The 16,363-nt window shown below is 43.8% G+C and overlaps 1 protein-coding gene across 1 annotated transcript in view; it reads right to left on the reverse strand.

Annotated features, from left to right (window-relative positions):
- Positions 1-16,363, reverse strand: part of LOC136849680 (TBC1 domain family member 2B-like) — a 546,715-nt gene that overhangs the window by 349,902 nt on the left and 180,450 nt on the right. Inside the window, 1 exon segment of the mRNA XM_067123026.1 lies at positions 8,826-8,955. Coding sequence (XP_066979127.1) covers positions 8,826-8,955 — 130 coding nt within the window.

Below are 16,363 nucleotides of genomic sequence, written 5' to 3' on the forward strand. Positions count from 1 at the left end.
GTGGGTCACCCCTTGCTTTCTGATGCACAAAAGAGCTGTCGTACTGACTGAGTGAATCATTACTGTCTTGCTACACACCAGGGCCGAAAATGATTGAAGACCCAGATGAATGGCCTTTAGTTCCTTTATGTTTATATGGGAACTTCTCAAAACTTCTGACCATGTTCCTGACACTTCCTGATTCCCAAGATGAGCTCCCCAACCTAGGTCTGATGCGTCGGAGTAAAAGTCTAGGTCGGAGCTTGCTGGAAGGAGAGACTTCCCTTTGTAAAGTCTGTCTTCGTACAACCACTATTGAGGATCCTGTTTTGATCTCTGATGTGATAGGAAAAACGTAGGAGTCTACTTGTGTCCTCCTGCTCTAGTTCGGTCTTAAGACAGAATTGGAGTGGGTCTCATGTGAAGTCTGTCCAATTTCACAAAACTTCTCAACTGAGGCTAATATCCCTAAGAGGCTCATCCATTGAGTCGCTGATCATGATTGAAGAGAAAGGAACTCCCTGACGGACAGAAGGCAGGCAGTGACTCTTCTGGGGGAAAGAAAAGCCCAAAAAGTCCAGAATCATTCCCAAACAGAGAATCTGTTGAGTTAGATTGTCTGTGACTTCTGAATGTTTATCAGAGTTAGGCAAAGAGTTTTCCTTAAGTTCTCTGCGCATTTCTCTCATGACAGAGACCTGAGAAGCCAGTCATTTAGGTAGCAGGAGATGTTTATTCCGAGAAGGTGAAGCCATTTGGTGGGGGGCAAGGATCTGAGTAAACACTTGTGGGGCCGCGGACAGACTGAAGCACAAGGCCCGAAACTAGAGAACTTTCCCTTGGAACACGATTCATAGAAACTTTCTGGAGTCCTGATGTACTGGAACATGAAAGTAAGCATCTTGCATGTCCAGGGTGACCATCCAGTCCCCCTGATCATGGCCAACATGACTGATTGATTCATCTCAATGTCGATTTAGGGCACTGACATCCAGGACCGGCCTCCAGCGCCCCAATGCTTTGGGGACTACGAATAGTCTGCTGTAAAACCCTTCCAACTCTTGATCCTTGACCAACTCCATGGCCCCTTTGAGCAGAAGGGATTCTACTTCTCCCGAAAGGGCCACAAATTTCTCAGAGTCTGCCGAGTAAGCTGGTAATACCATTGACGATTTGGCTAAAGGAGGGTTCTCCTTGAAAGGAAAGGTATAACCTTCTTTCAGTGCCTTGACTACCCAAGGTTCTGAACTTCTTCGACTCCATTCTTTCCAAAAGAGGCGCAGTCTGTCTCCCACCAGAGCGTGAAGGACTAGTTCACTTCTTGGTTCCTGATTTAAAGGTTGATTTCTTAATCGATCTTGAGGGAGGTTGCAGATTCGTGTGAGGTCTGGGTTGAGTCTTCTGCCTACCTCCACAAAAGGGCTGGGATTGTAGGGGAGAGAACGGTTCTGTAGTCACAGACAGGGAGCCTCTGGGACATTTGGTGGACTGCACCAGTAGATCGTTGGTAGATTTCTTCTGAAGCGACGTCAAGATTGCCTGCACTAAGTCTTGTGGGAACAAATGAGCTTTGTCCAGAGGTGAGAACAACAGAGCCGACTTCTGGGTAGTGGTCACCTCTTTGGTAGCGAACGAACACCACAACTCTCTCTTCTTAAAACAAACATCAAAAAAAGAGAAGCAAGTTCTGCTGAACTGTCCCTTACTGCCTTGTCAGCAGACGATAGTAATCCCAACCAGTCTATCGCGAAATCCTCCATCTTTTTGGCCAACGCACCAATAATCCAGCTGAGGAAGATAATCACTTCTAAAATCTTAAGTAAGTTCCTGGTCAGATGGTCTAGCTCAGAGGAAAAGAACATTACTTTCATCGAGGAAAAGGCTGACCAACGTGTTGCATCTACCAAGCCAGAGAAGACCCCCTGGGAGGAGGCAGAAACTCCCAGAGAAAGAGCTTCTCCGGTTTCATAAAAGCAGTAGCTTCTCTTGACCAACTTGCAGGATGGAAAAACAAAAGCAGCTTTACCTTGATCCCTCTTAGAGGCCAACCAGACATCCATCTCTCGAAGCACCTTCTTGGCAGACGAGGGGAGCTGTCTACCGCAGTGGAGAGTCTCTTCAAAGGTCGTAAGGTGGAAGGTCTACAGTTCTGATGCCTCGCATCCAGCGAAGAACCTTCCAAATCCAACAACAGACGATGAACACTGAATGAGACGCCTTTCCAGTGGGGCTCTATCACAGTCTGGGACCATGCAACAGGCTCGTCGCAGGGGGGCAACTGTCCGTGGGCAAATCCCACATGACCCCCTTGGACCTCCGGTATGTCTTCTCCCCGGTGCGGGGGAGTGGGATAGGGACCTTCTGAAAGTTTTTCTAGCCTAATCCGTCCAAAAATGCTACAATTATGCAATCCAGCTTCCAACAACAAAAAACCACAAAACAGACTTGTAACCAAAATTGACAACCTAACCATCAGAGAGCTCTCTTTATCACACCACAGTCTTTTCATCCCTCCCACCTTTGTTGTTTACATTTTGCTCCCTCCTGCTATTTGTCATCCTATTATGTCACAACAAGACCGGATACTTTTAAACATAGAGAATGTTTTGCTATAAAAACACCTTATAAATTTAAACTTGCTTTTTATGCATTTCGTAACACATACCATTTCACTAATGCAGAAAATAAAATTTAAATAATAATGATTAAACTTCTAAAACTGACATATAATCACACTTATTTCCTTCTCCCTCCCCTCCAACCTCTTCTTATCCTAATCCTCTCTAATTTCCATTATTCTCCAATTCTTTACCTTCTATGTAATTTCTAATACTCTCCCCTGAAACTCCAGCTTTAGTCAATACATCAGCTATTTGGTGCTTTCTTTTTAGCCGTCTCACATCCTTTATTTCTCAAGATTCTATTGTCTCTCTTATTGCTGCAATATCAATTTTTAATCTCTTACTACTTACTCCAGTACTTGATTTTATTGCAGTCATTAGGGTTTTACTATCAGTTTTAACCAATGCTTCTAATTTTCTCCCTCCTACTATCTCTTCCCACAAATGTTTGAATTATATCAATCCTTCTAGTTCCTCCCCCACACTCAGAGCTTCTGCTTCAATGGTGGACTTTGCTACTCTTCTAGATTTTCTGGATTTCCATCATATGGGACTTCTCCTCTTACCATCTGTCAAAGATATCACATAACCCAATTGTGTATGACCATCTTCAATATTCCCAAATGAAGCATTTGCATAGGCTTCCCAATAAATCTTTTCTTCTTCTAACTCACTTATTATCACTTCTCCACTAAGTTCTTAGTTATTCTTACTATTTAATCAGCTTTTTCATACTGTAGAGTTGTTCCTTCTTTAAAAACTTTATTTAATTCACTGACATCACATGATATTTCTGGCATGGTAAGTAGCGATAACCAATTCATCTGTCCTACCACTGATCTATACCCTGTTAACTCCTTTCGTCCTAATACTCTATTACTTGTAAATCTTCTAGCTTTTGGTTCTCTTATAGAATTTATATACTGCCACTGGTTACGACAAATTCTATTTCCCTTATGCTCTACTATTACTCTTATACATTTAAAACTTTTAGTTTTTTTTCTCCTACTTGCAATTTCCTAATTGTTTCCTTTAAAAATTCTTCAGTTCTTCCATAGCAAAAATCATCTTCATGTGTCCATAAAATACCATTCAATTTATTGTCTTTCCTCCAAAAGAAAATATTAGATTCTAATCTACTTTCCTCCAAAAGAATATAGTAAAAGGTTCTAATCTACTTCTCTCGCCTTTAAGCTCCACCACTTTTACCACCTTACAATGCCATGCCTTTGCTGCATCCTTGAGCCCATAAACAGTTTTCTTCAATTTCCATACTCCACTCCAACCATCTTCAACAGGTGGTTTTAAATATACCTCTCGTTGTATTTCATCATCTTGTAGTTAAACAGTTTTTACATCTATCGTACAACAATTCCAATCTTTCAATTTTATTACTGTCAAACAAAATTTGTAAATTTCAGCATTGCATGTAGGAGTGTCTTTTTCCCATTCAGCCATTTCTCCTTCAAAACCTCTAGCTACCAATCTTGCTTTACATTTCCTTTCCCTACCTTTTACCTTTTCAGTTACTATCCATCTTGTAGACATAGCTTTTTGTCTAACATCATTTACCTCCTCATATACAGTACCTTGTTTTCTCTCCAAATTTGCAGTTCTTTTTCTTTAGCTTCAATTATACTTCTATTTTCAAATCCTAGAAAAACCTCTTTTTCATCTTCAATTTTTCTACATGATTATAATCTCTTAAGTTAACCCATCCCTTGTCATATGACTGTGATTCTTCCACATTGTACAAATCAGCCCAAGATTTGCTTGGTCTTTTTCCTGCAAGACTTAATATAGTCCATTCTTCTGCTTGTCCTGTATTTTTGTTATAGCTCTAACTCTATTTCCCTTTTTGAATTTGGGTCTCTTCTATTACCTCATCTTCTCTTACCTCACTTTCCCCTTCACCTTCCAATGTTTCCTCTGCCAAATCTCTTTCTATACCCTCTTCTATATCTGCATTCCTTCTCCAGCCCATTATCATCTCCTTTCCTTCCTGCCCATCTATATTCCCTTCCTTTGATGCACAGGATTCTTCCTTCACAGTGTGTGTTTTATCTATTTTAGGTACCTTTTCTTTTTCTGGTAATAGTCTTTGAATCCTAGTAACATGTATTCCAGCTATTTCTCTTAGAGAATCCCCATGTTTAACCACTACTGTTTTACCTGATACTCCCACTACCTGAGCAGGCCCTCTCCATTCATTTTCATTTTCTGTCTTATAGAATACCTCTCTCCCACTACTGCTTCTTCAAATTTATGTTCTCTGACATTTTTGTTTAAAGCAATTCTTATTTTATTACAAGACTCATTTTTGATAAACACTTCTCTGGCCTCATGCATTCTTCCATACCTTTCTCTCTCCTTGCAGGACTTGAACTCTCTTCTCTCATTAAATTTGGCAAAGAAGGGTTTTTTCCAAATACTAATTGGTTAGGGGAGAAACCACCATTATTATTTATTAAGCAGTTCCTAGCACTCACTACCCATCTTAATGCTATGGACCAATCCACTTTCTCATCATCTTTCACCTTTCTTAAGCTTTCTTTGATTATGCCTACCGTCTTTTCACACATTCCATTGCTCCAAGGAGATTCAGATGCTGTGGCCAATACTTTAATATTCCATCTTTCTGCCACCCTCCTTACTTTTTCATTTTGAAATTCTCTCCTGTTGTCTGATAATACTTTAGAATGTGCTCCAAATATAGCAAACCACCCATCAAAAAGTGCCTTTATAACAGTTTCTGATTTCTTGTCTTTTATCCAAAAAAAGTGGCAATACCTCGTTCCGATACCTACCATTACCAAGAACTTTCTTCTATTTCCCCCACATCCATTGCTACAACTTCATTAAATGTTTTACTCCTAGAAAATCCCACTACTGTTTTAGCTGGGTTTCTTTTGTATCTTTTACATACTTCACAACTTGCAATTAAGTCGGCTAGTAACTGTTTTATTTCCTCTTTTCTTTCTCTCTCAAACATCACTCCACTGTGCTTCTCCTGTTAGCTTCCATATTTTATCTCCACTTCCGTGACCAAATTGTAGATGTAATTTCATTCTTCACTGCAACTTTAATTTCCCTTAGACTCTTTCCCTTCCATCCCTCCAGTAACAATTCTTCTTCTATCTTCCTCTTTAAAATTGGTATTCTTAAGTGACCCGGTTTGTCTCCTCTTAACTTTACCTTCATTTCCCCTAATACTTCTATTTTAACACAATTCTCTTTTAAATTTATAGTCATACCCATTTTACTCATGGTTTTCTTACCTATTAACCACAGTACATCACCCTGCAAAATTTCTGTCTTCAAATAAAACTTTTTGTTTTTCAATATCACTGGTATTTCCATTACTCCTTTCAACTTGCATGATGACTCACCAAAATCAAATACTTTATTAGACTCTTTCTTAGTATCATTCATTCTCCTCAACTCCTCCTGATTCAAACCCATGGGAATGCGTGCTTGTCACAATTCTCCACAAACTGTTGATTTACATCCTGTCTAAAATTGCATCAACCTCTTCCCAAGATTTTTCCTCTATTTTACTAACTTCTCCTATTTAAACCTTTTCTTCTTCTTGTCCAGTTTCTGATTTCTTCTTATTTTGAAAATTCTGAGGACAAGCTCTAGCCCAATGCCATTCCGATTTGCATATTGCACACAATGTTACTTTCCCTTCTCTATTTACAGGATTTCTTCTACCTCTACCTCAATTCCCGCTTCCCCAATATCTTTGGTTTTCCCTCCCTCTCGTGAAATTTGCATAGCCTTCTGATCCCCACCATTCCCCCTCCTCTTTATTCCCTAATCCCTCAAATATTCTTTTCGTTATCTGTGACACTGTTTTACATTCCAACTTTCCTTGACCACAAGCTGCTAATACCATTTGTTTCTTATTTTCTGTGAGATTTGCTTGTTCTATTACACGAAAACCTTTTGCTTCCCCTTCAAGCACGCTTTTTCCCATCACTCTACTGCACTCTGACTCTGCCTTTTAATACCTAATTATAAAATCTCCCATCTTTTCACTAGATTCTCTTTCTATTTTAAAACAGTTTTTCATTTTACTGTAATTTTCCATTAGCATATCTTTTAGATCCACTTCATCTAGTTTGGACAGGATTATCTTTGAACCCTCTTTATCCTTAAGTTCATCTCTATCTATTCCTTCTGTTACTTCTCAAGCTTTCCTTTTTGAGCTCATTCTTATCTCTATCTCCAGATATTTCACATCTTCTCCACACACCACAGCCAATCTTCGACTTGTCCTCTCCATCCTTTACAATTGCCCTATGTCCTGCTAAATCTCAGATAGTCTCTTCTCAATTTCATTTTCCAAAGTTTACCATCGGATCCGCCCATTTTTAACCAACCACGCTCTGCTACCATTTGAAATTCCTTCTAGCCTAACCCATCCAAAAATTATATAATTCTGCAACCCACCCAGCTGTTCACCTTGCTCTTCTTTTATAATCCAGCTTACAATTACAAAAAACCACAAAACAGACTTACAACCCAAAATTGACAACCTAAGAATCAGAGTTTTTATCCCTCCCACCTGTGTTGTTTATATTTTGCTCCCTCCCGCCATTTGTCGTCCTATGACATCACTTTCTATGAGTCACAACACAAATGGATACTTTGAAACATAAAATGTTTTGCTATAAAAACATCTTGTAAAATTAAACACTGCTGTTTATACACATCGAAACACCCAAACCATTTCACTAATGCAGAAAATAAAAATAAAATAATAATGATTAAACTTTAAAAACTGACATATAATCACCTTCGTCTAGGAGCACCAGTGGGACGGGCAGCCACCTCCTCAACACTTTGCACTGCACTAACATTTTGCACACTGCCTTTTTCCATGAAGGCTCTAAAAGAAGAACCCAACTCCATTACTGTGTTGGCTAAAAACTCAAACTTTTTGTCGAACTTTGATTCGAGACTGGCAATGGTGTCACGATCGGGAGCACGGAACCTGGAACAGGAGTACATGGAATAGGAGTAAAGGGGCTAAGGATAGGTGACAATACAGGAATCTTAGGAGAGGAGACAGAATTATCTTCTACAAGGTCTGCTACTTCTACAGGTTCTAAGCTGGCTTTATTTCCAGCCCTAATAGCCACTTTCCTCTTCCTGTCTTTATCCATTTTGTCTTGATGAGCCGTAAGACTTTCCACAGTTTACCGTCCCAATCTTTACATTCCAAACAAGTAATATCCCCATCACAAATTTGCCCTCTACATTTCACACACTTTGTGTGAGAGTCATAACAAAACTTCACTAACCTAGTCTTGCAACCTTCAATGCAAAACCTAACAGATATGGAGTCAGACATCCTAAATCCAGTTAAATAAGTTAACCAAGGCTAACCAACTGACTAAGATTCGTGCACTACAATGAAATTTGAGTACTTCACCAAGACTCTGGAAAACCATCCAAAAAACGATGAAATAGGCTGCAATGAACCACCAATCTTACTTGGGAGCCAGCAAAAAATGAATTGGAGCTCTCTGCCTAGTTGTTCCTCACAGTCGTACCTACACCAAAACAAATACTAGTTCTACCACAAATTTTGAATTTTTAGGCTGCCGTAGGTAGGAAGCTCATAGCTATGTAATTACTTGGTAAGTTACTGATATAAAATGGAGATTTCAAACAGGTCTGACTACACACTATTTAAATCCATAGCTGGAGTGTGTTAAAAAGATTATCTTACATATGAAGAAGTTGCTATGAAATAAGGTGTTCAGAGTACAGAAAATAGGCTGAGAACTCAAAGATTAATATGATTTGTTGATGTTAGTCAGAGAAGTCATAAATTAGGTAGAGAGGATACCAGTAGGGAAGTCCAGAAAATAATGGAGAATGAGCATAACTGAAGACGGTAACTAGGTAGGCATTCAGGTAAACAGCGTTGAATACAGAAGAGGGTGGAGAGTAGTCATTTCATGTCGAACCCCATAAGAGGAAAATCTGATAAAAATAAAATGTTGATGTTGATGATATGAAATGATAAAAATGAAATGGGTCTCACCACAATAAGTAATGAAGTTTCCATCTACCATCAAACCAAGTAAAAAGTAATCCAAACTATACCCGCAAGATCAAGCTACACTGTTAACACGCTAGAATGTTTACCACAACACTTGGAACAATCTAAGTTTATGTGATACCCTATAAACACCTCTGAAGTCAACTCACCTGAACTTGATTTGCAAGTGCCATTGACTGTTTCTGTAAGTATGCTGCTTTAGAATGCAGTGTTCCTTCTTCAGGGGCAGTGTTGCAGAATCCATACTCATCATACTCACGTCCTTTGTTGTGTATGACTCTGTTGAAAAAGGTACCTCTTTTAAAAATTTAATAGAAATATGAAAAAGACAGACTGTAATCCAACACATTTACAACTTACAAGCGCTAAGAGAGAGAGAAGTGAATAAAGGCACTAAAGAGAGAGACACAGTTGTTAGTATGGATTACTTATATCATCAAGGTTTTTTATATTATATTTTTCTTGTTAGATGTGGAATGAGTTTTCTCCCCTCTCTCTGTCTTATGCACATTGTGCCAACAATCTGAACTTTTTCCACTTTTTCTGTGCTTCTTCTCTAAACCTCATCCCAATACTTCCATACCTACTACTTTTCTAGCTAATTCTGGTTTCTTTTCGTTACATGTCTCATAACCATTTAATTATTTGTAATGTGATCTTCGTATTGTAATCCAGCCATGAATCTTAGCATTCTATAGTCATATCTTTCTGTCTAACCAGAGTCAATTTCACAGCTAAATATTAAGGCTTCTGATTAAAATGAAAATTATCAAATAATTGACTAACATGAAAAAATTTCTTTTCTGAGTCCAGTCCCGTGTCAGCCGGTGAAATTCCATTACAGCACGAATTTCTAGGTATAACCTTGCTAGATATACCAGAGAAAAAGAGCTTTCAGGAAAGCTGGGGTTACTACCCCCAGTCGAGCGCCTTCTAGGGAAGGCGTCGGTATAAGAAGGGGTGAGTGAATTACCACTACCACGGAAACCTACTCGAAAGATCTCTCCTTATCAAAATCCCCGGAACAGAGCGGTGAGCCGTTACAGCCCCCACACCAAACACCCGCCAGGACGGCGACACCAGCGCCACCTACCTCATTCCATTTTCTAGCACGTGAATCTTCGGTTTTTATTTTGTGTGCTCTTCCATCATTTTGGATTTTTTCTGCTTTTACGATGGCGTCGAGCAGCTTTACCATTTCAAGTTAAGTACCATCTTCTTGTGGGGTTTTGTTCTATTTTTTGGCTGTTATAGTCTCGTATTTTCATAAATATCGAGATCTTATTATGTCGCCACGCGTCCCCAGCCAGCCATGTCGACCATGAGGCGTCTCCTTCTGTTCTTTTCAGTTGGTGTCGTCTCCTCGTCGTTATAGATATTTTGCCCCCATTGGTTCCCTTCCTGGGGTTCCTTGCGGTGGCTCCCCCTCTTATCAATTACGATCATTGGCCTACTGGCCTTTGTGGGAGTGATGCCCGTCTAGGTCCCCCCCAGTTGGGTTCCTATTGTTTTGGTCTTACTAGGCTAATTAATTTGATTGAAGATGGTGCTCTCTTGTAGTTTTATTTTTATTTTATTGTTTTTATTATTTTATTGAGTGGTTTACCTCGGGTGCTGGCGGCAGCCTCAGATCTAACCGCCTCCCGTGGTAGGCTACGCTCTCTGTTGAGCACATTTTAGTTTTTGTGAGTGTTGGTTATCTGGTGGAGTAGGCTTGTTAGCTTCCTTCCCTTTGCCCTGGGTGGGGAGCTCAGGTTGAGGGAGTTTTGTTGCTGTTTTCCTCCAGGATCGTTTTTGGTGGGCAGAGTGAGCCCCTTGGTTCTCTTCCTCCAATTGGGGGAATCGAGTTCTTAGGATGTGTTTCCTCTAGGCTAGTCGCCCCTGCCTGCCATTCTCGATCCCGGCTGGTTCTCGGCTCAAAATTTCTCTCCCAGTTGCTTCCCCCTTCCCTTTTACACTCCTCGTCCTAGCCTATACTAAGGTTAGGTCCATATTAGGCTTCGCCTAGGTAGGAGTCGGGCTTCGGGTTGGTTGCTTCCAGTCATATTGCCCCTCCAAGATTCATGGTCTGGGAGGTATGGTGCAGTTGAGCGGGTGAGCTTCTCCCCGTCTCCTGTTCCTTCCTGGTAGCCTACTCCTCCTACCTACCTCCCCCTCCTCCTCCAGCCTTGCTCTACTCGTGCGGGTGACGCTAGATGGCGTTTTCTCCGAGTTCAGGGACTTCTCTTGTTGGTTGAGGGATTCGCTCCCTCCCATATTGTTCCTAGCATCGCTGTATTGGGGTTGGTGGTTTGTTTACTCGAACGTGTTCGAGTCACTGTTCTCTCTCCTCGTCGGTTTACGTTGGCGCGGTATATATTTTGCTTCACCCTATGTTATGAACATATAGCATTTTACCCGTCTCGTTCTCCGGCGGGAAGTAAGGGCGAAGGTTTTTTCATATAGGGAACGGATCCTCCGTCCTCTTCAGTTCTTACCATCACTTGTTGTTATTGTTTTTATTTTTAGATAAGTCTGTTATCTACAGGAGTACTCTCCTTTATTTATTATATATATAAATTCGTGAGTCGGTCCTATACCAGGGTCTTCCGCCGTTATTTTACTGGCAGCCCTTATGGTTAGTTCCTGGTCTCTCCCCTTCATTCCCGGAGTACTCCGGGTCTGGAATCCTACCTTCCACTCTGTGTAATTTAGAGCTTTTGGCCCAGTTTATGATAGGGAGTTCTTCTCCGCCGAGTATTCGGTTGTGGTTGAATTTCCCGGCCTCGCCAGCTTTAGTTTGCTTAGGTGGGAGGTTCATGTACGTTTCTTCTTACAGACTGTTCGCTGTGAGGAGCCGGGGTGCACCGCCTCCCTCCAACAACCCTACGGTCACGTAGTTTGTCGGACCCACGCTGGTTGTGCGGTCCGCCTGGATGACCTGATTGTTTGGCACCCTGATGGTTGTGAGGTTTGCTTTGCTCTCTGCACAACTGTCCAGGATGAGTTGGTAAGTGACAGTCTTTACATTACTCTTGCTTTTGCTCCTCATATTGTATATTATACATTGTCTATGAGGTTCCCGGAATGGTTTTCGTCCTTAGCTAATTGTTGGTTTTCTTACAGGCGGACGAAACTTCCAAGAAGTCTGCCTTGGAATCCCTCCGGGCCTGGGTGGCTGGGTTTGGAAGGAACGTTCCGTCGGGGAAGCCCTACGTCCTCGGCGCTAGGTTGAGGGACTTACTCTACCCGGCGCACGGGTGGCGGCAGCAGTGCCTGAAGATGTGGCCACCCCTATCATCCAGCAGATCCGGGATGAGACCCAGCCACCCCAAGCGGATATCCTCTACGCTGAGGTCTCGGAGGATGTTGCCGCCATTAATCTGGACCTAGAACCAATGGCTGTAGAGCAGGACCAGGTGGTAAGTGGTGAGGTAGGTGAGGTTGTTGGGGCGGGCCCCCCTTTATTTGACTCCCCTGCTTCATCTGTTTCTTCCTTTGCAGGCTTTGTGAAGTCTTCCTCCTTGGGTGATAGAGCTCCATCTGCTATCCCCAAGTTGAAGTTGAAGACTTCATGGAAGGCGAAGGGCTTCAAGTCCTCGTCTTCCAAGAAGGCATTGCCCTTCCCCCCGTCGAAGGCTAAGGTCTCAGGACCTGTAGCCTCCGGGAGCAAGTCTGGTTCCTCCAGCAAAGGCGCGAGTAAGAGGGCTGCAAAACCAAGCCCTCCTCGCCAACCTGCTTTCGATGCAGAGGCCTTTGCTAACCAACTTTATAAACGGTTTACGGAGGACCTGGATTCAAGATTTAGTGAGATTTCGGAGAAGCTGGCCAGTCATGATAACATACTGGCGGGAATGGCTCACCCACCCCAGCCGAACCACAGTATGTTATCCCGACACTGCGGACCTCCCGCCGTTCGATGTCGGAAACCCTTGGCGGTTCGCTCTCCGGGCCATCCAACATGATGGCAAGCTGACTCTTGATGGTCTTGGCACGAGACGGTTGGAGGAATTGGAGTTCTTCCCCCCCGATCTCCTGCCCCCTTACCCAGGCTTCGTGAGACTCACGGAGGAAGCCTGGATTAGGTCAGACAAGGTTCCTAGGAGACTGTCATCGTCCCTAGGGACCAAGCTCAGTCGGCTCTCCTGCGCACTCTGACGGAGTGGCAGGCAGATAACACGAAGTTGACTCCTTTCAAGGGGAACTTCACCATGTTCACCCTGGGAGTCGACCTTCCCACCCCTTGTTTGGACAAAGTCGCTCTGGCTCGGACCGAAAGTGCTTTGAGGGCATTCCGTTACCTCAGCTAAGGGAGACAGACCCTACTTCCCTGGTATTCCCAGGAAGTAACGAGTTCTGGACAGGCGCCCGTCCACTTTCACGGTCGGGAAGCTGGACCCCCTCTGCGCCTCCACGCACTTTAGCGAGCAGCTCCCAAGCTGCCGGAAGCTCTTTGAAAGCGGAGTTTGATGCTCGGGGTTAAGTTAGCCCGGTCGTTGAACTCCGTGATGCCTTACTGAAGCTACTGCCGTCTCCTGCTCGGACGAGCCCTTCTTTCAGGTTTTGGCAAAGTCCTTGCTGGCAGGTTTCCAGTCTGACTTATCTGAATTCATCATGGCCAGACTGGAATGTAGGAAGTTCATCTTCGCCGATGCAACTATCCGTCACGAGCCCAACAAGCTCGTGAAAAGCTCGATCTGGGGACCTAACCTCTTCCCGGAAGAGGAGGTCACAAGTGTTATGGCCGAGGCTACACGGGCCAACCAAAGTCTTCGTTCTCGCTGGGGTATTTCAGCCTACAAGCGTAAGACCCCAGAATCGGCCGGCCCCCAATCGAGAGGAGGCAAACGCTTCAGGAGGCATAAGAGGCCTCACCACCAGGCGGTAGTCCAAGCCGTCCCGGTCTCGGCAGTGGCACAGCCTTCCACTTCAAAGGCTCACCCCCAACAGTACGTGCTGGTCCAACCAGCTGCACCCTCATATGTGGCCTCACCGGCATACAACCCCACATATGAAGGCCGTGGTTACTTTCACGGCCTTAACAGGGGTTGCAAGGGAGGAAGGGGCAAAGCCCCTCATAGAGAAAGCCCAATACCACCCCAAGGGGAAGACCTGGACGTGGTAGAGGGAATAAACCGCTCCCTCCCACTGAGAGAACACAGGTAGGCGGTCGCCTGTTTTGGTTCAGGGACCAATGGACCTTCAGCCCTTGGGCACACAGCATTGTGTCCAAAGGCCTAGGATGGAGCTGGATCAAAAACCCTCCTCCTCTAACCAGGTTTTACCAGCCACCTACACCAATCCTAAAGGATTATGTGACAGAATTGCTCAACAAACGAGCAATAAAGAAAGTAAGGCACCTAAAGTTTCAAGGCAGGTTATTCACTGTTCCCAAAAAAGACTCCGATCAGCAAAGAGTGATCCTGGATCTGTCGCGTCTAAATCTCTACATAAAATGCGACAAGTTTCGCATGCTTACGGTAGCTCAGGTACGGACTCTACTTCGCGTGGAGCCGTCACCACCTCTATCGATCTTTCAGACGCTTATTATCACGTCCCAGTTGCGCGGAACTTCTCTCAGTTCCTCGGTTTCAGACTCGGGAATCAAGCCTACTCCTTCAGGGTCATGCCATTCGGTCTGAACATTGCGCCCAGGATATTCACAAAGCTGGCGGACACGGTAGTACAGCAACTCCGGTCTCAAGGGATATCCCTAGCAGCATATTTGGACGATTGGATAATTTGGGCACCAACAGTTCCGGAGTGTCAGAAAGCCACGTCCATAGTCATCAGTTTCCTGGAGTCGCTAGGTTTCCAACTGAACAGAGAGAAGTCCCGCCTGACTCCGGAGTCCCGGTTTCAGTGGTTGGGTCTCCAATGGGATCTGTCATCTCACACGCTGTCCCTTCCGCCTCCCAAGAGGAAAGAGATAGCATCTCTCACCAGGAGATTCCTCAAAAATCCATCAGCATCCCGCCGGTCCCAAGAAAGGGTCCTTGGGTCTCTTCAGTTTGCCTCAGTGACAAACCTGCTATTAAAAGCGAAGTTAAAAGACATAAACAGAGTGTGGCGGAGTCGAGCCAATGTCAAGCTCAGAGACAAGGTCTCCTCTATCCCTCAAATCTTAAAGACAAGGTTGCGACCGTGGGCCTCGGTCAAAGGCTTGTCCAATACAGTTCCGCTTCAATTTCCCCCTCCGGCACTAGTAGTTCACACAGACGCTTCCTTTAAGCGGCTGGGGGGGATATTCACCAAAACAAAAAGTACAAGGAACGTGGTCCACAATGTTTCAGCAGTTCCATATAAACACCCTGGAAGCTATGGCGGTATTTCTAACTCTGAAGAAAATCCGCCCCCCCAACCGGATTCATATCAGGTTGGTATTGGACAGCGCAGTGGTAGTTCATTGCATCAACAGGGGCGGCTCCAAATCAGGCCGAGTAAACCAAGTAATGGTTGCTATCTTCTCCCTGGCGAACAAGCACGGCTGGCACCTGTCAGCCACCCACCTAGCGGGGTGCGGGGCGTGGTGGCGGATTCCCTGTCCAGGAATGCTCCGTTGGAGACGGAGTGGTCCCTGGACGTGGAATCTTTCAAGTGGATTTGCCGCCAGGTTCCGGGCCTCCAAGTGGATCTGTTCGCAACGGAGAGCAACTTCAAACTCCCCTGTTATGTGGCTCCCAACCTGGACCCTCAGGCGTTCGCCATAGACGCAATGACAGTAGATTGGAACAATTGGGAGAAGATTTATCTTTTCCCCCAATAAACTTACTGCTGAAAGTTTTACACAAACTCAGGACATTCAAAGGTCAATTAGCCCTAGTAGCTCCTATTGGCCGAAGAGCAATTGGTTCCCTCTTCTTCAGGAACTGGGATTACGGAGTCTGCGGATCCCCAAGCCCATTCTGACTCAGACAGTACAAACCAAGACTGTGTCAGCTTCCTCAAGAATTCAGAATGCCCTAGTTTTATGGACTTTATAAAATTCGCAGCTCAAAAAGGAGCGAACATTGACCCTGTCAACACTCTGTTTTTAGAATCAGATAAAGAGATTCTACTATTAGACAATATGATTCAGCAGTCAAAAAATTAGCCTCCTTCCTAAAAGCATCTGAAGCCAAAATCATGACAGCTAATTTAGGAGTTTCCTTCTTTAGATCATTGTTTGAGAAAGGCCTAGCTCCGGCCACTATTACCACAATCAAGTCAGCATTAAAGAAAGTTTTTCTTTACGGCTTTAAAATCGACCTCACAGATTCCTACTTTTCATCTATCCCCAGAGCATGCGCTCGTCTGAGACCAGTATCACGCCCACAGTCTGTTACGTGGTTTCTCAATGACGTCCTTAAGTTAGCATCAGAGATGGATAACTTTCATTGCTCTTATCAGGATCTGTTAAGGAAGACTTTATTCTTGATTAGCTTGGCTTCAGGTGCTAGAATCTCAGAGCTATCGGCTCTCACTAGAGGTGATAATTATGTGAACTTCCTCCCATCTGGAGAGGTCCTCCTTTCCCTGACCCTAGATTTTTAGCTAAGAACGAAGACCCACAGGACAGGTGGTCTCCTTGGAAGGTGGTGCCCCTTCCTCAAGACCAGTCTTTATGTCCAGTTTATACACTTAAATCTTACCTTTTAAGAACTCCACAGAGTAAGTCGGGTCCTCTTTTATCAGGGAGAAAGGTGGTACTCTTTCACTAAATGCTATA

This window comes from Macrobrachium rosenbergii, chromosome 21 (genome assembly GCF_040412425.1).
Source record: "Macrobrachium rosenbergii isolate ZJJX-2024 chromosome 21, ASM4041242v1, whole genome shotgun sequence".
Taxonomy (NCBI): domain Eukaryota; kingdom Metazoa; phylum Arthropoda; class Malacostraca; order Decapoda; family Palaemonidae; genus Macrobrachium; species Macrobrachium rosenbergii.